Source organism: Amblyomma americanum, chromosome 1 (assembly GCF_052857255.1).
Source record: "Amblyomma americanum isolate KBUSLIRL-KWMA chromosome 1, ASM5285725v1, whole genome shotgun sequence".
In the NCBI taxonomy this organism is placed as follows: Eukaryota; Metazoa; Arthropoda; class Arachnida; order Ixodida; family Ixodidae; genus Amblyomma; species Amblyomma americanum.
In genome coordinates this window covers 279,495,744-279,521,568 of record NC_135497.1, presented here as the reverse complement: position 1 = coordinate 279,521,568, position 25,825 = coordinate 279,495,744, and the positions used below count along the sequence as shown (strand labels likewise).

At 46.9% G+C, this 25,825-nt stretch overlaps 1 protein-coding gene across 2 annotated transcripts in view; it reads right to left on the bottom strand.

The window, feature by feature from the left end:
• Window positions 1-539: 539 nt before the first annotated feature.
• The window catches only part of Ass (argininosuccinate synthase), a 51,208-nt gene continuing 25,922 nt past the window's right edge, over window positions 540-25,825 (bottom strand). For both annotated transcript variants that reach the window (XM_077649432.1, XM_077649433.1), the window contains exons 3-14: window positions 21,729-21,797; window positions 20,672-20,917; window positions 19,204-19,278; window positions 15,109-15,179; window positions 12,997-13,118; window positions 11,348-11,432; window positions 10,525-10,589; window positions 9,916-9,989; window positions 9,132-9,189; window positions 6,288-6,444; window positions 5,526-5,591; window positions 540-865 (exon numbers count right to left, since the gene is read on the bottom strand). In XM_077649432.1, the coding sequence (XP_077505558.1) occupies window positions 826-865; window positions 5,526-5,591; window positions 6,288-6,444; window positions 9,132-9,189; window positions 9,916-9,989; window positions 10,525-10,589; window positions 11,348-11,432; window positions 12,997-13,118; window positions 15,109-15,179; window positions 19,204-19,278; window positions 20,672-20,917; window positions 21,729-21,797 (1,128 nt within the window). In that variant the 3' untranslated portion in view covers window positions 540-825. The remainder of the gene's footprint in view (window positions 866-5,525; window positions 5,592-6,287; window positions 6,445-9,131; window positions 9,190-9,915; window positions 9,990-10,524; window positions 10,590-11,347; window positions 11,433-12,996; window positions 13,119-15,108; window positions 15,180-19,203; window positions 19,279-20,671; window positions 20,918-21,728; window positions 21,798-25,825) is intronic.

Here is a 25,825-nt window from a genome sequence, read left to right as displayed (position 1 = left end):
CTCGACGATGCCCGACTCCCGGCATGCCTTCTACCAAGAAGCTGGCTACTTGAAGCTGGAAGGCAGGATCGCCAGCGCTGAAGCCCCACGCCGTCATGGAAGTCGAATGGCTTCGCTGTAAAATTACATCAAGTGGATAAGACCCATATTTTCTCGGTATATCCAGCTCTTGCACAGCAACGTGTGAGTATCGGACGATTAGTACCGCCCCGGAGTTTCCTGAGCCTCCCCGGAAGACATTCTCAAATGACGCACTTTTGGGCTTTATCAAGAGTCATCTAGACGTCCTAAACTTCTTGAAAGCGACTCAGTTTGCCCGCCGTTTGCCTTAAAGAGAGATGAACAGTCATCGACACCTGCGAACGTACAGGTGAGAAAAGCAGAGCTTTTAGGGACTAAATTATAAGAATAACTGCTATTTTTTAAGGGCACACGTTGGAAGAAAGTGGCAGAAAATGCGGCAGGTTACTGCTGTGGCCCGAATGAATGGCTCTAGTCAGCAGCTGTATTTCTGAACGCTATAAATTACTTCATTTTTTTCTCTTTATTCGAGTACCTTCAATGTGTCTGTCATGTTGTTGCTAGCATGAAAGCGGCTGTGAAGCATTCAGCGATACAGGTAATTACTTCAAGAGGGTACGTTGTTGGGAAAGTCGGTCGTACTTCGTTAAGCAAGGGATTACGCTAAACAAACATGGACGTGAAAAGCCTGTTTTTGTGCTCTCGAGGTAATTACTAGCTTTTATGCTAAAGAAAGTATATGTGTAATTTGTTGTAATGTTTGCATTCCAAATGGCCATGCATGCCGCTGACACTCCTTGAAGACTACTGTTGCGCAATCTTGACACGATGCCATTCCCTAAGCCTGCAAAAAGCAAAAAGAAAGAACCGTTCAGTAACGGAATCATTGGCTGTTCAAGTTGCTGAGAACACAAAAGCAACTCAGCTGCTGGTGACAAGTTTCGGTTTAAGACGAAAAATATATCAGGAGACGCTTTTGTGTGCTGTACAGGATTTAATGTTCAAAAAACATCCAAGACCTCCACTTAGTCGTACGTGGGTTGTGCGAGTGTAGCAGAGGGCTCCGGATTCACTTTGATCACCTGGGGTTCAACTTCCACTGACATCGCCACAGCACACAGGCGTCCTCTGTACTCCGCTTACACTAAAACGTGGCCGCCGTAATCGAGAGTCTATTCCACGGTTTTGAGCTCAGCAGCCGAAAGCTATAGCCATAAGCCACCGCGACGTGTTTCTACATCTTCCTTTTTGCCTGAGTCCGAACTCCAAAACTCTAGCTCAGCAGCGCGCCATCACCAATGAGCCATCGTGGCGGGCGTGTGATTGTTTCGTCAAGACGTTACAGTGACTGGATACATAGGTGGTCCATTGCTGTTCCTTACTTTACCGCGGCTCATTACAACAAAAGGTGGCAGATGCTCAGAAATGCGGCTAATTCTTTTATGCCTTGTCATAGAGCAAAACATGTCAGCCTGGTTGGCGAAATATTTTTTTTTTGTAGTAAACTACGAATGTTTTCTGAAGCACAAGCAGGAAAAGAGGACGAACGCAACTCGAAAATTATGTATTCGAAGGAGATCATAAACAAAATAAAAGACAGCGTGGTGCTTAAGCCGGAAACAAAAAAAAAGCAAGTAATCTTTTGTTTTATTTTTTCATGGCAATGCATTTAGAAAGGCGATTTCCCTTATGCAACGTTACTGACGTTTCGGTAATAGCACGAGTACTAGTGGTTTTTTTTTAATAAGAAAAATGGCCCGGATCGTATGAGTGACACGTCAATAGTATTCTGCGCAAGTGAAATTGCCTTTGTATAAGTGTCATGCCGTGTAAAAAACGCCAGTGTTATATTTTTTTGTCTTCTTCTGTGCCGTCGGCGCACGCGCCATGTTCCTGCACTGCCTGCACTTGTACCTGGTGGGGACGGCCTTCGAACAAATAAGTTCCGAGTTGCGCTAGGAACGTGTTCTTTTTTGTTAGTCATCCAGTCTGCGCAAAACCTCCATGACTTATTAAAAAAAACGTAGGGAATACAACCTCGGCCTTCACGATCTCAGTTTTAAAGTGAGAGCTGTTGCTAGTACATGCTAGCACTCCCTGATGAAGTCGCCGAGAGGTGTCACGTGTACCGGCTGCCAGTGATAATTAATGTTAGCCCGGTGTGTTCACCCCTACGCGACTGCACAATTGCCTCGTTGTTCTTCTTCTACACATTATGCCAACGGACAGCAGGATAACAGCCTAGAAAGTGCAAAAACAAAGATTATTTTAGCAAAATATTCCGCTAGATGAATTCAGTTGAAGGAAATTCGCTTGGAAATACTGGAAGCCGCAGCGCGTGGAGTATCGCCGCCATTAGGCTTTTCGTTTCCTTCTTGCCACGATCGGTATTTTAGCGGTGCAGCCAGCAAAAGTGGTTCATGACCAGTGCATTATCAGGAATTCGGGACAGCGGCCAGCCAGTGCCGCTAAGCTTCGTGCCCTATCACGTTCTGCGGTCACTCGGTCGTTCTCTTTCTGACGTCACTGAGGACGTCAGCGCGTTATTTTTGAATGTTCAAAGCATGCGCCACGTGGTGGCAGCTAAGGGAACTAGAAGCGCGTGTCCCGAATTCCTGACAATGACCACCGCGGCGGTCCCCGCATTAGGGGTGTTTTGCGAAACACCCCAAAATTGTATTCCCATTTCACGCGCCCTGAAAGCATTATAAAACGAAGAGCCCATAATGGTTTAGCTAGCGATTAATAAACCTGTAACTTCTCGACAGTAGTTGATGTACAGGTGCGGCCATAAGTAAACGGAGCGCGCTATTCCGTTCAAAGAGCAGTCACTCCTTCCCTATCGGAGATGATGAAACATTTTTTGCTCATAAGAAAGCGCGCTAACGTCCCAGCATGCACATACCATAGCTCGTAGCTTCAATTAGGGAACTCGTGAAAAATGTTAGCAAGTCAATAGCATGCTCCGTTCACTTTTGACCGCACCTGTACAAATGCACGCACACATATATTTGCAAAGCGCCCGCCTGCGCTTTCGCCGGTGCTTCCTCTTCATCTGCCAAGTAAACAAATTTGCCCTCATTTACGAGCTGGTGAAGGTGAATGCGACTCATGTGCGCTAGCACGTATTCCATTGTTTAGCTATGTTTACCTTTGCTTAGCCTTTTATAAGCTCGAAAATTTGAGTTGCAGCCAAGTGTTCTTGCCGTCGTTCCTCGGCTTTCCTCTCGCGATGAGCCGCCTGAGCTGCTCGTTGCGATTCGAGTCGCCGTCCCCTCCGTTAGGCGGTCTCTGAAGCCACGTGCACACGCCTCTCCACTGCCCGTTCCACCGGCGACTTCATCATTCGCCTCTCCTTTCTCGCTCTTCATCTGCTTCCGCATCCCGTTCAGCAAGGTTATACCGTCTTCGCCGCCCTGCTTCGGCTTGCCACCTCGCTATATCCACTGGATCGGTCGACCCACGTTGGCGCTCTCTTCTTTTGCGTTGCTGTTCAGCTAGCTCGCCGTGCAGGTTGTTCGGTTTCGGAATCTTCCGAAGGACCGGCTTCGTCCGTGATTTACCGTTTGCTGCTCTGCGCGTTCCTCCGGTGTCTTCATCCTTCGCATTTTTTTATCTTTTTTTCTGGCGTCTGCATGTGCACGCAACCGCGTTTCTCGCAATTCATCTTCATTTTCGTCTCGGAAATATTTATCTGAAAAACTCTCTGTGCCCCCCCAATTCTTGGCCAATCCCCCTATGTGGACATGTGCCATTGTATGAGGGTAACAACAACAACAACGACTCTCCTCCGAGCTTTTTGTTGTTATTAAATAGATTATTTGCACAAAGATTTAAACGGGAAGGGCGATGGGATCAGGCATACGTGAGCCCTTGCACCCCGGCGGCCTCCCCAGGCTACTTGCATGCCCCCACTTGGACGGCTGGATCTGAGCTGCGCATCAGTGCCTCCCACTGCTGCATGTCTTCAAAGTTTCTGTGTCTTTTGGAAAGATTTGAGCAAACGCACATCGTATGCGTGAGTTGGCTGGCTGGGGACAGAGTTTACATGTGCCCGTGTACTTTTCTGAGGGAATTTGCGAGTAAATTGTGGGCTGTGGGCTGTGGGTACGTATTTGTCTGTAATCAGCACCAGGTGTGTTCATAGGCTTTAGTTAGGACTTTATGGCCGGCGGAATATTGTTTACGGCTAAGTCGGTAGGCCTGTGTCTCCCTATTCTCCCTTTGCCCGGTACGCCAGCTCCCGGGGGGCGTTGTGGGCTGAACCGTTGCCTGGGAGGGAGGAATGAATGAGCGGGTGCCGAGCTTACCGAAGCTTCCTCCTATTGGCTGCAGATGGCGCGACGATACTTCGAGCTCACCCTGGCTTACCCTAGCTTACCGGAGTTATTTCGAGGCTTCACCCGCAGAGAGGATGGCTTTTTCGCTAGAGAGGCATCTAGTGCTAGCGCACTAAGAACAAAAGCCACTCAACTTCGAGCTGTTGACGAAAGCAAGTAACGTAAATGTCGCGTTTGTTCGTCTGCGCGCGTGTACGTGAGCGCAAAACGCAAAGCATATACACTTTCGACCGAGTGTCCACTTTTCGTCAGCTACGTGAAGGGCAGTATTTCGGGGCTCGAGGCTCATGCTGCAACCCATATGACTCGATGAAATGTGGCCCACATTCTTCATGTCCACAAAAATAGGGGTACGAGCTTACAGAAAGCTGAAGCGAGAAGCTACATGACAAAATACGCCGAGGTAGCACATTAGCCAACAACATGCAAAAAAAGCATTAAAACGTGGAATCAAAAAATAAAAATTAGACTAAAAAGTGACCGACAATAGGGGTCGTAATTTGATGTACTATAGTATAGAACAGAACTTGTTACCTTCTTTGATAAAATTTCTGGAGCCCACTGTATGCGGAGGCCTTCATGTACACTCGACCAATTCTTTAACAGTATCACTCGAGCGTCAAATAAATTGTCGTACAGCGCTTTGTGGCAAAACGGACCAGGAGAACAGGCCGATAACGGCTTGAACTTTGCGTGCATATGCGTATTCTCGCCCGTTCCGCCACCTCATTTCATCACAGACCGCTGTGAGGTCATTTAATCGACACCCAGGTGATACTGTCAAAGAATGGGCCGGGTATATCATGACTATCGCGTGTTGAATACATTTGACGCCGAAAAGACTGCGGCTGTTACTGCCCTTCTCAGCATTTGATCGAAATGCTGATAACGGACTATTAACAATGACAGAAGCCCCAAGTTAACGCTCCCCCCCCCCCCCCCCCCTGTTTCGACAGAATTGGGTAAAGGTACCCTGCACAAAGCCAGGAAAAATATCGTTACTTGGTTTTTGTTTTCTTTTTTTTTTCGGATTAGGTGTGACGTTCTGAACACATTATTCGCATCGACTGTCCACTTTTCAGTTCCTGGGGCAAACATTCTCATACCAGTTTTGTCCGATGCATCTAAAACGGCACTTATGCTATACATAAGAGAATGGTTCACCTGAGAGCTTGGATCTTGATGAATCCGCCAGCATCGGAGGGTGTGTAATCTCCCTGAACGTCCATGCTGTCAAAGAGAGAACAAGTTGACAGAGTGCCAAGACGAACCTTTAAAGGTGTAGTCTGAGACTGCACTTCTGAAGGTTGCCTTAGTAAAAACACAAGACTATTACAAGGCGAACCGTAACATCAAGAAGTTTTCTCGAGAAAGAATAAGGGATTAAGCCAGTAGGGCACTGTCTTTTGAAACACAGCTTCATTACACCAAGCTTACAATCTCTGAGCTCGATGGGAAAAAGTGGCCTTCACCAGAGGAAGTTACTGCAGGTGCCATGGGTTTGCTGCGTATATTTCCGCTTTTCAGTGTTCCTGAAATTAGCCTCCTGGATTAATGCTGCCAACTGTCTGGATACGCAAGACCAGAAATATCTACAGTGAAAAGCCCACTACAGAATAAACACAGTTAAAGCTTTACGAGGCTGTACATGAATGTGGCAACAAGACCAGGTGACTAAATGACTCAGATACCTTAATAACGATCGTGCGCATGAAATGTGCTACATTTCGACTTACGCATGCGTTTAGAGGGTAACCACGGCAGAATATACGCCGAGTACATTCTCAACAGAGCCGCTCCAGTGTAAAACGCCGAAGGTGATGTCGTGGAATATTTAACATGTTAAGGCTTTGCAAAGAACCAAAAATAAACTGCGTTTGCCCGCGTGATGCCCTGGAACAAAGGGACATGGTTTCGCAAGCTCACCTAACCAGTTCCTGGTTGTAAAGCGAGTTGGGAGCCCAGCGGCCTTTAATGTAGACCTGGCCTCTGTACAGATCCAGGCGGACCCTGCCAGTCACGCAGCTCTGCGACATTTCGATGCATTTCCTCGTGAACTCGGCTTCTGGGCTGAACCACAGACCTGCATTCATGGGACACGAAGCCCGAACAAAGATGAAGCGTAAGAAAAAATGCAGTTCCATAGCACGCTGAAGCCTTTTGACACGATAAAACTCAAGGACTCCCTCTCCCCACAACTCTCACTCCAGCACAAAACATACTTGTAATGTTGCTCGGCCTGCGCGTAACTGGCACTCCCGCATTGTGTTCGCTCCGTTCAAAGCTGGAAAAGAGCCTATAGTGTTACAAGACGCTAAAATTCGGCCAAAAATATCTCACGCCAAAAATAGCTTTTTTTTTTCAAATTCAGTGCATCTTTCAGCTTTTTCGGGTCGCAATACTGGGCTGCACTGGGCCACGACTGGGCCACGACTGCAAAAACTCGGTGAAGCCGTCGGCGAGGACGTTGTGCTTGCAAGAGCATCCGGGTGACAGAGATGCAGCGAAGGGCACAAATGCATACAATAAAGGTTGAGTATGTGCGTCAGTATATCCCGTAAAATAAACCAGGAAACTTGCCTTTGCAAACCAATGAACTATCTGTAGGAAAAGCAAATGGACCACGGAAGTGGGCTTAAAATTTCATCTGTTGAAACCTGGCACAGCTGCAGCGGTTTACTATGTCAGTCGATGCTACACATGGCATAGACCACGTTTGTCGCGCTCATCATTTTCTCACTGCTTTGTTTAGCTGTGCTGCAATAAAACTTTAAAGTCGTTCTCCATGGCCCCTTAACTTTTCGTGTTGACAGTACGTCAGGGCATACGAATGCGACCAGACTCTGCGCCGCCTTCTTTCGTCGTTGTGTACAGAGTTTAAGATACATGCGTGGTTTTAACCCAAGAGGGCCGAACGTGCGTGTTATTTGTTTTCGTGTTGCCTGTATTTCGCTTCCACTCTTGGTGTATACGCAAGCTCATCTACAAACAACCAAGCCTTGAAATATACATAGGAGGTGGGGCCGTACTGGTCAGGTATTTTACCACAGATGATGGATGCGCGCAAGACATTAGACGAACCACGAACACGAGCGAAACACAAGGACAGGCGCAACAATGCATGTATTATCATGTGTGTATCATGCACCAACTAGGCCTAACAGAAGTGTTTTTGTTTTACCACGCACGCGCGAGCCTCTCTCCTTGTGTTTCGTTCGTTCACCGCTCTTGCGGTGGCTTACACTCGGCTGGAGGAACCGGCATAGGCGTGCACCCTCGGCATCTTGGTAGTCTGTTGTCCCGCATATCCACGGGTTATGAATAATAGAGACCCCCTTTTTAATGAGTTTGAATTGTGCAGATCGTTTCGGGCGTCATTTTCACAACTTAGATTCTGCGCACGATACAACCGGCACCATACGGCCCTTCTCCTTTGCCTTTTCAAAAAGAAGTAAAAGGACACCGCCATATTGAGCACTGGTCTGTGCTTGTAAAACAGGAAGGATTAGAGGATTAGGCTCCTCTACGCTCTCCCCAAAGCCAGAAAAAATCGGTTGCTCCGAGGATTGTGAAAACGTCTATATAGTTCAAAAGTTTAGATCCGGTAAATGCTTAGCACTGAGCACTTCGTATGAGACAAACAAGCACCTATATGGCGTCAAAAACTTATTGAATTAATCACAGGAAATTGTACGAGACAGCGAAATAAAAGAAAAAATTGACACACAGCCTCGTGGTGCGATTTTCGCTGGTACACAGTGGGAAATTGCTTCGCGCAGGAAGGCTTAACGCGCTATGCCATTTTAAAAGTATAGTGTTCTTACCTGCCCCATGTACGACCGAAGCAGGAAGCAAGGTGTGAGGCACACTTGGACATCCTAGTACCGTTCAGGAGACTAACTGTAATAATGCGACACTTAACGAGCTTGCTTTTTGGATGGTGATGTTCATTTGTAGTGCCAAGTGCAATGACTAACTCGTAAGCAGCATACAGTGCGGGCTTTAGTTGTGGCGGCTGTGCAAATAAAAACAATCCTGCAGAGCGGATAGTGAAAATAATGACCAAAGTGCTTGTAAAAATTACCGGGCGACCATCGAAGAGGCTGCGAATTAGTCGCTTAACTCTGACTCCCCATGTTACAGATGAATGAGGCGATTAAGAGTACAGGTATACCACAGAACAGGTACAGGCAGCATATTTGAGGGTATGTCGCTTACCGAACGGGTTAGAGTTCAAATGATGTTTAAATACCTGAATGCCCCGACCGTAAGGCTTCAGGCGCGTACCACCAGCCACAGCTATCTCGCTGAAATTCCGGCGAGTAACGGCAACTGTTCTTGAAGTTATTTCTTAAAAACCTTTAAGTATGATTATGAGCCCACAAACCCAAAAATTCCAGACAAGCTCTTTTTTCAACGAGAAATTGTTTATGAACGCAATATCTGATACATTGTAACACTATTACAACCAATATATCCGCCGATCTTCCCTCGGGAGACTTGCAGTTTTTTGCTATTAACGATTTTGCTGTCGTCAAACATGCACGTTCCCCATTGGTTTTTTGGCACTCTTAACTACTCGATGCGAACGATGGAGAAACTTGAAAGAAAAATTCTGCTACGCATCGGAAGAATGCACCGTTACCTTCAGTATTTCCATAACAGTATACCTGGCAATATTCCACAGTCGCCTCAAAATTAAAGCTGCTGTCCAAGAATTCTGGACCTGGTTTCAAGTCAGGAGCAATATGACAAAAATGGATTTCTCACCTGCGTACACCTGGCGGGAAAACTCTAAGGACAGTCCCTGCTTGATCCTCCGAACTTCCTGCAAGAATGAAGGGCGAACAACTTTGTTTAATGAGCCTTAATTTAATGACCGGACATTAAACACAAATCGAGCGAAGGTCTGCACGATAGACATAAGTTTTCAAACAAAGATGCTCCCAGTCGTTATTGTTGAAAGTAGGCTAAAAGACCACGCAACCATCAATTGTATCTTAACTCTCGAAGTGTTCTTCGCAGCGAGAAAAAAACATAGAAAGAACGGTACGAAAATAAAGTGCGTTGGGTATTGATGCAATACATTAAAATGCCACCTCTGAAAACCTCGTGATCTTCCAGAAGACAATAGAGCATTTTAAACGAGAATTCTAACAGTATTTTTTGTTACGGATGAAATGTGTTAATTCTACTTGCGCTATGTTAATTACACTAGTGAAGGCCAAAAATTTGCACACGGATATGTATCGAAGATTTGTTTTCATTTGGCACAGTAAGCTAATGACGTCTAGTTCTTACAAAGTGCGCTTTGTAGGTTAGCACTGGCCAGAAATGTATGTTCACTGAACACCGGAATGCCAATCCGCAGATGTTTCCATTTCTCTCTAAGTCAAAATGCTCTCCTCACGGCCTCAGTGTCGGACGCGCAGCCTCAGGCTCAGCAGCAGAACGCATTCGCTGCTGCCGCTGTGAAGACTCGGGAACGCAGCGTAAAGCCGGGTTGGCAACCGAGAACCAGTGGCTCCTGCTAAAAAGAAGGCCCCGCACACACCTTATCCATGGCGAAGACCTCGAGGTCCAGATGAGCCGCGCGCAGGACAGTTCCAGCCGGCGTCTCGTACACACCTGCGACGCGGGTCCAGAAAAAAAAGGACAGGGAACATATCACGACCACTCATAAGACACAGCTAGACCAGTCATAAGACCAGTCATAAGACCAGTCATAAGGCTAGACAAGTCATAAGACACAACCCTTAGAAAAATTTTAGTGACATTCTTTAGAAATTCTATAGACAAACGTTAACAGAACCTGTTAAAAACGAATTGAGTCTTCTGTCTTTAAACCTCTTAGTAACAACCTATCAACCGTGTTCCGACAATTCCGACAAATATTCGATCACGGAAGAGCAATAATGCAGACAATTGGACAAAGTAAACACAGGACACACACGTTGACCTTTCCGCGCGAGAATATACGGAAGAGGTACTGATGCATGCGCCGCCATTGTTGCTTGCCTTAGGGTTTTTCAATGTTTCGTGCTTCTCTTTTGTTTACAGTTGCCAACACGCAGCGTGTCAACAAGTGCATTTGCGTCCCACGCTTGATTAACTGCAGGTTGCCCGCGAGCAAGAATCCTGGTGAAGGAAACCGGCAACTTACCGCGAGATTTCATTCCAATAACCCGATTTTCAACGATGTCAATACGTCCTATGCCGTGGCGGCCTCTGCAATAAAGGAAGGAAAGTCACGGATTCATTCTGGCTGCACACGTGAAGCGTTAGAGAGATCTTGTAATACGCATACCGGAAGTAAAAGCAACTAAGAAGAAATGTCACCTAAGCCGGTGCTATTCTCGCTATTTAGATAATGGCATTCACATATGAAGGGCGTCACGGTTAATGTGAGCAAAGGGCATTCAAAATATAGCACGGGTTGTGGAAATGGAGCTGTTAGCTAGCGGTAGCATGGAAGAAGGCGAATTATTTCTTAACTCACGGTATATGAAAAAATTATGCACAATTAAATCACTCCAAGCGCGCAAAACCAATTGGCCCTAGAAAGCTGTAGCTCGTCAGGAAAAACGGCAAACGGCGTAACTCGTGTCGTGGTAATTGTTTTCCTCGCTTTGAAGAATAGGCCGAAATCCGACGTGTTTCCATCAAGAACATGTTTCGCACGTCACACGCCTGGCAGCGTTCCCGTCCTGGCCGTTGACATAGCATGCCCACGCATTTGCTATAAGCGGACGCGAGGGACAGAAACCGCAATTATCTCAACTGCTCTGCTAAATGATGAACAACAGAGTGTTGTCCTGAAACAAGCCTCACACGGGGTGCACGCTGCCCCATCCAATCGTAGCGGTTTTCTTGGATGCACCCTTTGGTGACAATAACGAAAAGTGCGCAAACTCGGGGAGTGCTAATGAAGCGGCGGCAAGAGGCTGAGGGAAGCAGCACGCATGTTACGGCATGAATGTCCATACCCGATCTCGTTCAAATACAGGAACAACTCTAAGGAGTCTGTTTTCTGGACGCCGTTGGAGACGTTTGTAACCTTAACGGGTTTCCCTGAAAAAAAAAGAAACAGGAAAAAGGTAAAGCAGACGATCCAAAAGCAGTATATAATATCTTTCCGCAGTTATCGACGGTTACCTCAATACGCCGACAGGCATGGGCTCAAAGTGAACACCAAAACTTCAGGACACTTTAGAAACGAAGACGCGAAAACGTCGCATAATCCGCGAGTACCTTGCTCCGAAATTAAAAAAAAAAAGTAAACGGGAGACGTCGGCATCGTGCAACAAGGATAGGCTGATATTTTAAGCGACATTTAAGACGATAATACATGCTGCACCAGCAAGAAGCAGACACCTAAGCGAACGCAGAAAACCTCCTTTAACACTAACACAGAACATGGAACCTGGGAAAACAGTCTTTCCATAAACATGAGTACAGACACCCAAGTTTGGGTTGCATTTTTTTTTTTTTGAAATGGTGAGTAAGACGTTAGTATACATGGATCACCGCGTGGATTTTGATTTTTTCTCTCAACCTGTTTCGGTTTCAACACCAAAGCAACGGCCGTGATGAGAAAGTTAATTATACGTCACGTGACGGATCAGAAACTGCGATAGAGTCGCTGCTTGTTCAATACTGTCATTCAAGTTTTTGAAGCAGGCTGGTTTGAGTGCTTTAGTAAGTGAAAACGATGATGCAGAGATTATATCGCAGTGTACTTGATGCCTCAGGTGACCAATACTAAACTTTGACGTCATAGTTACCACTCGGCTGTTCAAACTGAAACTAAACAGCCTGAGAGAAAAATTGTTAAAAATTCGTTACCGGTCGTAGGAGAATACCAAATGGTTATGCATTCATGCAAACGTCTTACGGATAATTAGAAACAAGGAAACACTGCATGTCATTTGTAACAAACAGCACGCGACCTTAACTTGCCGAGAATCTTAATTTTCACATTTTTCATTTTCTTTCTCTGTGCAGCAGAAGTTTGAGAGGGCTCAATACTTGTCTATAACACGCCAATTACATAGCGCGTTACAGGTGCACTCGCGACAACCTAACAGATGCATGGCACGCCCGGGACAAAAAAATGCTAACCGAGAAATATAAAAATATCTCACGTCTCTTCTGTGCAATGCCCGCCCAACCCTCTGAGGTTACGCGTACTAGTGTAATAATTAAATAAGAACTGTTTTAAAGGTTGTGAGGTGATTCCGCTATGCAGCTCAATTTCTGTTCGCGCACGTGAAGCGCAGCACCCCGAGTCCGCTCGCGCGTTTTACTCTTAAGGGGCCGGAGGCTTTTCTATGAGGGCCAACGCGTACAATCTGACGTTGTAAAGTCCACACTTAAAGCATGCACTTTCTGTGCTGACCACGCCGGATTCACGATCATCAAATGAGTCGTTAGTTGCATAAACCGCGCACACTTACTCGGCGTCGTAATTCATCTGCCGGAAAGCCACCGATCAAGTGCAACACGAAATTAACACGGTTAAGCTAGGTTACGTTGCTGGTTGCTAGTTGGAACAGCAGTGCTTCGGCCGCAATGAACGTCGGAATTATGCAACTTCGTACACGACTGTTAAACTCAGGCTCCAGACGGGTCTCACCATTCTCGAACTCGATTTCGAGCGTTTCCGGCTCCTCGGGTGCCTTTCTGGGGTCGCGCGTCATCAAGTAAATCTCCTCGGGAGCCGGCGATTCCGGGTTCTCCAAAATTCCAGACTCGTAGCTGCGGTGAAGGCATGAGAAAATGGAGAAGGAAAATCTACATAACGTGTCATTCATTGCAAAGGTTATAACCCATCTGAAGCTAGTTTCATTCACACCATGGTGATCCAAGATCAAAACAAGATGAATTCGAGCCCTTTGGAAGATAGCGACAGTTTCTATCAGCAAAAGAGACCCGCAGAGGTCAGCAAGCTAGAATTCTTCTCCCCCGTCACCAAAATGAAATAACGATGTGACATTTCAGAAAAGAGAGCGAAGAAGAGCTTCGTTCGAGCTGCTTCGCAGCAAAGCAGCAAACTTTACTTTCCACGAACCAATCTTTGTGACGTCACAAGAATGCTCCGCATGCATCCCTTTTCTCTACTCTTTTTTTCTTGCCTAGGGATAGTATACAATACAATATGTGGGATTGCTCCTTCCATGTCCTGTTATTTCTTATCATCTCTTATGTCTTGCTCCTGCACAAGGAGAAACACCTTCTGGAGTACTTAAAATTCTCTAGAGGGCGTTGGCGTAGTGCACCATGTCGTACTTCGGTACGAGCCGGCGACCCTGTTAGCTGGCCTCCGGCGTCTTTACTGAATACCGTTACGTAACCACAGATACGCGTTTACTATATCGGATTGAATCAAATATTTCACGCATATTTAACAAACTGGGGCCGTTCAACAGTGGCTAACGGCTACGCTAAATTGTGATCGCTTCATGGTGACATCGTACAAAAGCTAGCAAGATACGCTAACCGAAAAGAGAATTTGTTGCAGATGGTGCCCTTAACTTGACGATTCGTTGCTAAAACATTGACTTCATTAATTGACGCTGCTTTGTAGTATATTACCTTTTCACATTTCTTCGTTTGTTGCATGCAACTTGTCGAGGCGGTTTTTTGCGCACGACGCCATCGGGCGGCGCGCACCCCGAAGCCGGTAGCTAAGTTCTTGTTTTTCGATTTTAGTTTTTTTTTCGGGCTCCTCGGCCAGCCACCATCCCGGCACCGTCCGAAAGGATGTGGTTTAAAACAAACGCGGTGAAGTGCATGAGGCAACGACGCCTAACCGGCAGCGAAAAGACGAGGCTTTGCAAGGTCGCGTTCGGGCCGCGAAGCGGACCCCTAGAGTTTGGGAAGTCCGCGCGTAAATTTATTGCTTTCGACGGCACATCGCGTGACGGACCGGATGTCCCAGATACGGGCAGCGAAGGGTGGGAGCGCGACTACAGTGCGTACGGTTACGACTGTGTGTTCGCCTTCCTTGTGTTTTCTTTGCCGCTTTTGTGTGTCTCTGCGCCTTAACTGCAAGTGGAAATACGTAACGTCTTCGTGGAATCCACGAGGCGCGCTCACCAGTAAACAACCTCGTGAGCATCAGCGTGCTAGTGGATCATTCAGTTTGAACGAAATTCTCCGGACTGGCTCTGACTAGCGCATTTCCTATTGGTTACTGAAACGAACCCCCAGTATGCTGGGCAAATGGCTTTAAAGGTGGCGCGAAAAGGATCGGGGAGATCGGATTCTGAAGAGGAGACGCGGAGGGGACTCGCGCAATGCCGAAAGAGACATTCTCGCTTCGGCGTGAAAGTAACGGGCGAGCCAGGCTTTGCAACAGGCACAGAAGCGCTAGTACCACTCTAGCGTAGTGTAGGGTTGAACCTTGCGATAAATCTCACTAGAAGTTGCACAAGTCCCGAAGACGTCGTCCATTCTGTTCTTCAATGTGTCACCACATTACCGAACCATCCATACTTCAAGACCACCACCATCGAACATCAGTCACCAGCATCGATCCATCTTCATTCTTATGAAAAATAACTAGAGCCGTCAAGGATGTCATCCGCCGTCAATTCCGATGCTTGCTGAAAGCCACCCAGTGTTATGATGGCGGTTTCGAGGCAAGCACTCGAATTCAGGTTTTCCACACCTTATCCGTGTGGCCCAGTCTCGTAAGCCATGGTAAGAGTCCGTGCTCTTCCATTAACCCCATTCCCCGCCTCACCTCACATGCATCAGGTTAGCGTCCATGCTCCACGGTGCTTTTGGCGTCACTGGCACCTCGATACCGTGCTCCTGCAACAACACGAAATTATGTTCACCGCGCCACATCTTAACCAGCATTGGGGCTGGGACGGCTTAGAGCGACATTAACGAAGCCGATCCAGCGGCCTGTCAGGGGTCACAAGTGATGCGTGGCATGAATGCGCATAACTGCATCAGTGCATCACTGTCCGAGGTTAAACACTAAAAGGATGACTGATTCGAGTTCGGCGGTTAGGACGCAATGTTCAGTTATGACGAAAAAGGCGGTTACATTCAGATTACTTAGCCGTTCAAATACACTACTAGCCATATACACTGCAGTCTTCTCGCAGCGATTCTCAAAACAGAAGCTATGGCAAAAATCGCGTGTCGCTGCATCTGGGTAGGCATTTCAACGGTTAGAACGTTCTCGTCGTATACCGAGGGTTCATTGTGTAACCAATATGTCGTTAAAAGCTGTATCATACATAACTTCACCAGCGAAAGAACGGGAACACCATTGAGCTCCTGGTGTTTTACATGTCGTCCACTATTGTTGAATTTCAAGGGAAAAAGTACGTGCAAAAGAATGGCATTAGCATTGGTGCTAGTGTAGCTCCGGTTTTGTGCCAAATTTTTTTGGCTAAGGTTGACAACTGTCTTCGACGCAGCCTAAATGACGGCCACGTTCTTCGTGTGTTCAGATATGTTGATGATTTTTTAATTGTTCTTAAGCTTGCACCTGGTGACTCGCTTACAACCGTTGTCAGCAATGTGCTGAGTGTTTTTCATGACTGTGCCAATGCACTGAATTTTACCCACGAAATGCCCAGTGACAATGCCATTCGGTTCCTAGACTTAATGCTAACCTTTAACGAAGGCCATATCTGCTGGAGCTACTCACCTAGAACTAAGAAAGCGCTATTGCCGTATGGTTCATCGCACTCTAAACTGATTAAAAGAGCCATAGCTAGCCTTTGCCTAAGGAATGCCTTGCAGAAGAGCTGCACACATGCTGTGACTGACAGCTTCTACCAGCAAATCCGCCGCCTTGGTGACGCGGGTTATCCGGCTGACGTGCTGACTGCAGTTGGTGAGTCGATGCTGCAGAAGATAAAAACCATAACAAACGTGATTCCGGAAATGAAAGAATGGAGGGGAAGAAAGTTGAAGTGGTGCCCTATCTTCACGGTGTTTCGCATAACCTGAAGAAAGTGGCACAACGGCACGGCGTGACGGCAGTTTTCTCTGCACCCTGTAAGAAGTCTGGTTTATGTTCACGTATCTCGATGGCTAGTGAGGGGAGGAAGCCCAAGAGCTGCACTGTGAAGCATGCCAACAAGTTCGTTGCTTGTTCGACTCGTGTCGTTTACAAGTTACCCCTATCATGTGGTAGAGTGTACACGGGCCAAACTGGCAGATGCGTTAATGACCGGGCACGAGAACATAACAATTCCCTGAGAAATTTATCTGATCAGAATAATCTCCCACGTCACTGCAGGAGTTGCAAAGACTGCGTTCCAGCTTTTAACAACATGTCAGTCATCGGAAAAGGAAAAAACAGGGAGGAGAGGGAAATCCTGGAGGCCTACCATATCAGGTTGCAAGGCAGTGACACATGCGTCAGTGCACCGTCTTTATTTCTCACTGACAAGGAATTTAGATTCCTAAACAAAAGTGTACGAGTGCAAGGTTGACAGGCAAATTATGTGTTTTTGTGCTTTTGTGCTTTTTGTTTGTTTTTTGTTTCCCAATTTTTGGTGCGTGCATCCTCTCATAGGTGATTCGCCACATAGGTTTTTTGTCTTTTAGGGGTTTTGGTGAGCCTGTTACGCATGCGTCGTTTGGTGACCCAGGCCGTTTCTCGATTAAACTTCAGTTGTCAGTCCAGCGTTGTCCTGTGTCCTTCTCCTCCTGGTGTTCCCGTTCTTTCGCTGGTGAAGTTATGTATGATACACACCAACTAGCCCACATGGTTACCTTGTTAAAGCTGTATCACTTCTCCACTGCATTTCGCAACTTTATCAAACGATCAGCTGGCTAGATGGCGATTTTTGTAGCTGATTCTATAGTTACATAATTGAAAAGTACAAAAGCACGCGAAGGTAGGTCGGAGATAGATATTCGGCAATAACGTCCCTCTTGAACCCTTAATAGAGCTCTCGTTAACGCAGCAAAAGCACAAAAAAAGAAGAGAAGAAAATGCATACACACTGAGGGGCCCATTATACTCTTTTCGGCCCCAAAGAAAATTACGCAATAGTGGTGTGCAACTTGATTCGCTTCGGCTCGCAAATTTTCAGGAAATACTAAAGTTCAGCGAGTTAGGAACCAGAAATTTGAAACATTGTACAGCGTTAAACCACGATTTAAAATGGATGAGGCATAGGAGATGAAAACAGGCATTTTTGGAAAAATGCAGCACCAATGTCAAGCTCCAGAATTAAATTGCGCCACCCGACGCCGTGTTAGCGGATGGAACGCAGGAAAGTAGCAACAATGGCTAGACCCGCCGCGTTGGTTCAGTGGTTGTGGCGTTCGGCTGCTGAGCACAAGTTCGTGGGATCTTATCCCAGCCGCAGCGGTCTCATTTCGATGAAGGTGAAATGAATACACGACCGTGTGCTGTGCGATCTCAGTGAACTTTAAAGAACCATAGATATCCCCAATTAATTTAGAGCCCTACACTACGGCGTCCCGCATAGGCCACGTGCCGCTCTCGGAGGTTACACCCCGTGCACGTAGTCGGCACGGCTCTAACTGCTGTGGGTGTGCGGACTGAAATGGTATGCGTCTTGGTTTCTATTCGACCAAGTTTTACACCTAAATTGGACAACGTTGACTCCTGACGTGCTCTTACTTTTGCTACCAGTCCGGTTACCATGTTGAAAGTTCGTGCGTTTCGGTGCGTGTTTGACTCGCAGCTCCGTCTGCTTCGCGTGCAGTTATGTCAGAGTACAGTGCATATATCCTTCACCTGCGGAACGTTTCACAGCAAGGGCTCGAGTAACTGCCTAGACACACACACGAAAAACTTTATCTGAGTTTCTCCAGTACGTGTTAAGAAAATACTGCTGCGAGAAAAGCTGGGCTGGTTCTCGACGAAATACCACGGGTAATCGCGAGGATTACAGTATACGGAAAAAGCAGGTCGTATAGTGCAGCGTTGCATAGTAGTCTTTGCTTGCGCCCACGCAAGTTGCAGAACTCTGAAAGCCCTTTGTTCCAGCGGTCATCAGCTCTCATCGAAAATGCAATGGCACGACCGATTTTTGAAACGCTGGAGTTGCGGACGGCAGAGATGAGAGACGACAGCCCAGCCTCCTTAATTGTGAGTTGCTGCAGTAACCTTAGCAGGGGTGGATTTATTACATAGTAAAATCACGCCGAACCCCACATTTCGGCCAAAAAAAGTCAAAGAAATACATGATTCGGATGGAACCCCCAATACCGCCCCCTCCAAGAGTGACCCATAAATCTGCCCCGGAAACTACGTCACGGTCGGCCGGATATGAAATTGCGCTTGATCTCAACGATTTGGCTACGAAAGTGACAAACCAGCTAATATGGTTTTAATTTGACATTATTTAGCGCATAAAACGTCTTTCTACGGTAAGCAAACACGATGATTGTAGGAAAAGACCGTAATTTAGTAGCACCGAAGGCACGTAATGAAAGACCACGAGTTAGTTCTCGCAGTGTCAAAAGCCGTGTGTCTGATGTTCCTCTGACTTAGCGTTCCTGTGTGAATAATATACCGATACAACTAAGCCAATAGTGCATGTAAGGCAAGAGTTAAACTTCGTTCAACTATTTAATACATTATTTTATTAAGACAACTAAATTCTTGGTGACTTTTACTTGATGATGGTGATAAATTTTATGGCGCGACGGCAGCTTGGCCACAACGCGTTTCGCTCTGCTCAAAAGACTCATTTTCCAAGCTTTTCACCCCAGATAAGCTCAACACCAGGCCAGGAAAAAGCTTGTACCGAACGCACCACCGGTGCGTTCCCGGTTGGACATTACTTACTTACGCTGCAGGTAGTTAGTTGGGTAAGAACACAGCCATTACCTTGGCATATGCAAACAGATCCTGTCGTCCTTGAAATCTTTTATAGAACTCGGGCATCCTCCAAGGGGCAATAGTCTGTAAGAAAAGAAAAGTGAATCTGCCATATTACAGGGGAAGTGGTCGAGACAATAACAAAACTTTTTGTAGAACCGAAAGCTCGGCCTGTTGGTTTGAATTCATTATGGAGGAAGCAGCGCATAAGGCGATGACAAGCGCTCATTCTGTGGTGTCCTTACCTTTGTCCGCCGTCATGCGTTAGTTTTCTCCATCACGACAAAGTTAGGGGCAGAAAACCCAATAGCAGTGGTCAATTTTGCATGGAGGAACGTGGCGGCATTGGAGGCGCGAGTCAAACGCTGATGACACGAGAAGATTCCTTTGTCAGTTGCCTGGCGCATCTCAAACACGTTAATGACAGTCTTTAACACTGAAATCGCATAGAATTTAACTGCCGAAAGAGTATACATACTGTATAATTGTTAACAATTTTCAGCAACAAAATCAGCTTGGCTGCAGGTGATCGCAAATTTAGCACAGGTGAACAATGACAGGGCAAAGAAAAAGCACTGTACGAGGCTGGTGGCGATGTTCATTCACATATTCCTCGAACTAAAAAGCAGACAAGTATCACAAAAAACTGCATCTGTTGAGAGCAGTGCTGTTGAGCACGGAAAACTGCACTAATTGCTCGCGTATTCCCTTTTTGATGCAGTGCGTCAGTGAAATATTGGGGAATTGTACTTCATATCGCATCGTCATGGCACAAGCATGTTGACGAAATAAGATCTGTAGTTGCTCAGGTGTATATCATACAAGATTATGTGCGAACGTAAACTGTGGCAACGAGCACGCATGCACGCACACAAATCACACACGCACACACGCACACACACACAATACTAAAAGATCAATTTAAGAAAATGTGATTATTGTAATGTACAACAAATTTACAAAGAGCATAAGAAGAAACGCCGCGGGTATTACTTTTATTATTCATCCTCGAAGATTCTTCAGGCTTCCAGGAAGAACTAGAGACAGCGATAATCACAGCGCATCCCCTCCTCGCACAAATAGATTTTACTCCAAGCTACGTGAAGAAAATAAACGTTTATCAAAGCTGCTCGTAGCTTTTTATTTCTGTACCGGTTCGGTGCCAAGGTATTTGGAATCACGAACAAATAGCAACTAACACGGCTTTGCGTTCTTTTAGTCCATTTTCTCAATTTCATTGACACAGTTGATCAGCTTAGCTTCCCCTGTTCGTGAAAGGTCGTGAAATGCGTACGCGAAAAATGTCGATGCGAATTAACGCGAATCAAACCGGTGACTTGGCCGTGAATGTGCAAGGTATTAGTACCACCTCAGGCGAGCGAAACTCGGCGAAGGACGCGTGCCCTGACACAGAGACACATCTGAGACTACCGACGGCGTCCTTGGGGAAATGCTGAACACCTCGCAGCGTGCGCACCTGCACGGACGGTCGCAGAGCGCTGCAGGCAAGCTCGAAGCGTATCTGGTCGTTGCCTTTGCCCGTGGCGCCGTGCGACACGAAGGCAGCGCCCTCCCGCGCGGCCGCCTCGGCCAGCGCGCGGCCGATGCAGGGCCTGGCCAGCGCCGTGCCCAGCAGGTAGCGTTCCTCGTACACGGCCCCCGCACGCAGGGCCGGGAACACGAACTCCTCCACGAACTCGCGCCGCAGATCCTCGACCAGCACCTGCGGAGAGCGAGCCAGCGCCAGCTGTGAGGTGCGCACCCGTTCGGTGTGTCCTCAAATGGCACGCGCAGCACGCAGGGAGTGAAACGTCACAACCCTCAGAAGCAATACCCACTCGGCTCTCCTTTTTTTTTTTAAGCCTCGCTCTCATTCAGGCTTTCCCGGCAAGCACGTTCGTGGTTACATATAGTTGCTGCGTTACCGGTTACCATCGCAAGCTTCAACCACAGCTGCATTAAAACCGAGATAAAAGGCCGCATCGTGTCTACGAACGAACGGATTGCATAGAACGTGGCTGGGCTGGGTAACTGCGAGGCAGCTTCTGCGCTGACGGCAGGGCATCCTGTGAGTCAGAAAAACTTCATTAAGAATAAAGATCAAGGCCCCAAGAGGTGAGTCGCCTCCTCACTGCATGCATCTTACAAAAATTTCTTTAGACAGTCTACAGACTGTCAATATACTTCTGTCTATAATGTCCATAGCGTCTCTATGGACAAACCCTAGAGGACCGTGCAAAGGCAATACAAATCCTACAGACAGTCTATAGAGAATCTATACATTGATGGCCACACACTTTTAGTAGACTTTTGTCTATAGACAGCCTATAGACTATGAATAGACAAAAATATATATCTATAGGAGGGCAATAGATGCTATAGGAAGTCTATAGGCTGTCTATAGACCATTTCTAAGGTTGTTGTATTAGCAGCCTTCGATTCGAGACACGCTCCGTTATTGCGAGTATAACCCGTAATCGAACGCAGTGTCCTGCGCTCTTTTCAAGGCTTGCTATGGAACGTGCAAGACTCACCTTCTTGGCTCCGATGCGCTTCGCCTTCGCCTCCGCAGCAACGAAGTCCTCCTCTTGCCCAACGTTTGCCTGCGTTGAGCAAAAGAAGAATCGTCAGGGTATCGTGCATTCAATTCGGTAGCCGCAGGCGTCACAGCCACGTACTGACGGCGCAGTGAAGCCGAAAGAACTACCTTTGGAATCTGTCGGACTCAACCCATATTTTCAAACGAATAATAATAATAATAATAATTGGTTTTTTGGGGAAAGGAAATGGCGCAGTATCTGTCTCATATATCGTTGGACACCTGAACCGCGCCGTAAGGGAAGGGATAAAGGAGGGAGTGAAAGAAGAAAGGAAGAAAGGGGTGCCGCAGTGGAGGACTCCGAAATAATTTCGACCACCTGGGGATCTTTAACGTGCACTGACATCGCACAGCACACGGGCGCCTTAGCGTTTTTCCTCCATAAAAACGCAGCTGCCGCGGTCGGGTTCGAACCCGGGAACTCCGGATCAGTAACCTAGCGCCCTAACCACTGAGCCACCGCGGCGGGTATATTTTGAAACGAAAAAAACGAAAAGCGGTTAATGAGTGAGTCTTTTCAACTTAGCAGAAAGAAAAAAAGTTTTCGAAATGTGCACACCATGAACACAAAAAGATTGCAACGCATAATTATGCAGATGTCGGGCGTAAGTATCAAGAATTTTTAGAAAAGAGTGATTCTGGCGTAACGGCGATCATTGGGAAAGCTATTAATTCGCATTTGCGTACTTGTGTGCAGCTTGACGATAAAAAAAAAAGGCGCATGGCGCGTTCCTCACGTTGGAGTAATTAACAAGACGGAGAGTTGGGAAAGGTCACTTGGATCCGTATCGAAACAAAAACAGTGCACAAAACGCTGCACGAAGAAAAAAAGACACGCGCGCCAAGCATTGTGCATCGTGGCCTTCCCTCCCATTGTGTTCTGTTGCGCTGCTTCACTTACGAAGTTAGAACACCGCAGGAGTTTTTTATTTGTTTATTTAGTTGTCCGTGATGACGGCATGACTGGATGGCATAACGACTACGGCATAACTGGAGACTTCCCGTCTCCTTGCATGTCGACACTGCATAGACCCTTGTAACCACTAATTCGCATTTCGATTAACGCACCGTGATTGCCAAGAGTAACCAAGCAACAAGGTTTGTTTCTTAGTCGCATATGACACCCCTTAAGATCTAAATCTGTGTAAGGTGAGAAGAACCCTTGTCCCTACCTTTCGAGACCTTTTGCTTTTTAGGGATACTGTATTTGGACTCCACTGTATGTCTGAGAAGCAAACCTCGTTGCCTGGTTACTTTTGGAAAAGACGTTAAGTGGTCCAACCCGCGCCCCCTCGGTGACGGATTTCGCTTCTTATGTATTCTCGCCGTATACAGTGTTCCTTAGAGATGTAAATGAACGTTTACAGATGTGCACGTGGACACACCTGCAGAGTAACATTAAATGGCGCACAAAGATAACGGCACGAAATACGGGGACAAAAGAGAAACACGACAGGACCAGCGCCATTTTTTTTTTTTTACAGCGGTCGAGTTGAGGTAAAATTCCAACAACGAAATGAAACTGACGACGCTCACTCCTGCTGCATTTTGGAAACGGACTTCGCCGTTGGACTGGATGGTTTCGCTGACAGCCCCTAAAAGTTCTTGGTGGGGAACTGAATAAAACAGCTCCTCAATATCGATGCAGAACCCTGTGTATTTCTTGGGGCGCAAAGGCTCCAGGTGTTTTAGCACCTCACACGAACTGCGCACAAGGAAAGGGTCCTCGCCCACCAGGGATCCCAAGTGGATTTGAAGGTAGCAACTGATAGGACGCTGCCACGTCCCCCTTTCCGAAACGATGGCGCGCAGCGGACAACCAGGCTTGTGGGTCTTCACAGTGAAGAAGACTTCGAGAGACCTTCCTTTTTCTTCCTGGGCCAACTTTTCTATGCCCTCTAGATGCATGTCTTCAAGGATCTGCAGCGCTTGGGTTTCTTTGCTTCCGCACTTTGAACGGCACCTGTTTGAAGTTTTTATGAATTGCAGTCAAAGCCTTCTCAAGAAATAATCCGGACGGCATAACTGCAAAGCCACCCTCTTTGTCAGCCTGCAGCACAATGAGGTCGTTGTTCTTCAGAATACTTGAAACCTTCTGAGGATGCGGTTTTTTAGGAAGACTGCAATCAACACTCGTCTTCAAGAAGGCAACACCGTCGCTTACGATCCTGTCCTGTGCTTGGCCCGTGGCATGGCTAGCCACTCTTCTAAACACGGCGAGAAGTTCTTGACGCTGAGCAGAAGGTGCAATGCTGAACTTTGGTCCTTTTTCTAAAATCCGCTCGACCTCTTTAGGCAGAATTGCGCCTCCTAGCACGGTCACCCGTTGAGGACTTTCAACAGAAGGCCCCTTTGAATGACGTATCAGGCTCGACAGCGCCCGTTGCCAGAGAAATTCGGTAGAATTAGCTGCCAGCCGCTTCAACTCCTGAAAGCGCCTGTTTTCTTTCACGGGGTCTTTTCCGAGTACAACAAGGAGACGAAGCCAGTCTTGAAACATTCGGACTTGCCGCCAATACTCGGACTTGAGTATTTTGCAGACAAAATTATCAAGTCCGGCCCCAAAACACCACATAGAGACTGAACTCCCAATAAAACCAGTTTCCTTTTCAAGCAGTACGAAACAACTCGCGACTGGCACGCAGCCACAGCGATGAGGTTGACTCATATAATGGCAGGTTCAATGCGAGAGCTTCGAAAAAGTAAAGGGCCCACTGTAGGAGAAATATATTCAAGGAGAAGCCTAGTTTGGGCTAGTTGGTTCGTGATTCACAAGGAAAACGGCTCGAAATACGGGAACCAAAGAGAAACAAACACTGGCGCTGGTCCTGAGGTGTTTGTTTCTCTTTTGTCCCCGTATTTCGCGCCGTTTTATTTCTGGATCGTGAACCAACTAGCCCAAACTAGAGTTCTCCTTTATTAAATGGCGGCTCGGTGTATCAGTTCTCGCATTTTTCCGTGGTACGTCATTACCAATCAAGCAGGATCCTGCGACGGAGACGATGACCGTTTCGTCGAAGGCGTCGAAAAGCGACTCCCGATCACAACTGGTAGCGCGTCCGGATTCGCACTGTTTCACGAGGCCGCCAATGAGAGTGCGGACCACGGCGACATGAAGCACTGCCGTGGCTGGTATCTGTAGCCACCGCGGCTTCCATCGCGCTCGAAGCGTGTCTGCTGCAGTTGAAAAGTTACGAGTGCTTTTGCCGAACGCCCTCACCGCCGGAATCAAAACAACAGGTATTCCGACTAAGGCCAAGCAACGATATACGCCCATGACACACACATAGAAGTCTGAATTAAAAAATAAACTTGTTTTTAGCGTCTGCGTAGATGCGATTAAACGTCTACACTGTCCGATAAAAACATTGCTGAAATTAACGAGCCGACCAGAGCTCTTACAAGTGCACACCATTTCTGCTCTGCTGTCGGAATCCGAGTGACATCGAAAGCAGGACGACACACACGTATAACAGGGTCGACTACAAGGTCCGCAGATTAATCTCAATGCACCTTAAGGGGCTAATATTCGAAATGTTGAGCTGAACAAAGTCCATTCAATCAGCGATTCTATAAACAAACTGAACAGTCACCAATACTCTCAGAAATTTATCCACCACCTTGTCAGGATTCTTACCGGATACTGTTGCTCAGGTAGAGAGATTTACTAACGCTATAAAATTGTGGAGCTTCCCTTGGCAATGTATTGGTTGCGTTGGTGCAGAACGAAAAAAATGTATATAAGCATACCACCAAATGAGAGAGAGAGCAAAAAGGAAGGAAGAAAAGGCATGGAGTTTAGCAAGGCATCATGCCAGCTTGGCTAGCCTACACGTGGCGAGGGATAAAGGTAGTGGAAAAGAAGTGAAAAGGAAAGCTGAGTCCGCCGTGTGCAAAGCAGCTAACCTCCCATGCGTCCATCGTCCATCCTGCGTCCATCGTGGTCATGCGTCCATCGTGGCCAATAAGTGTTGTGTTGTGTTGGGTTTAATGGCACATAAGCAGCTAAGGCTATCATGCACCAGGCTCAAG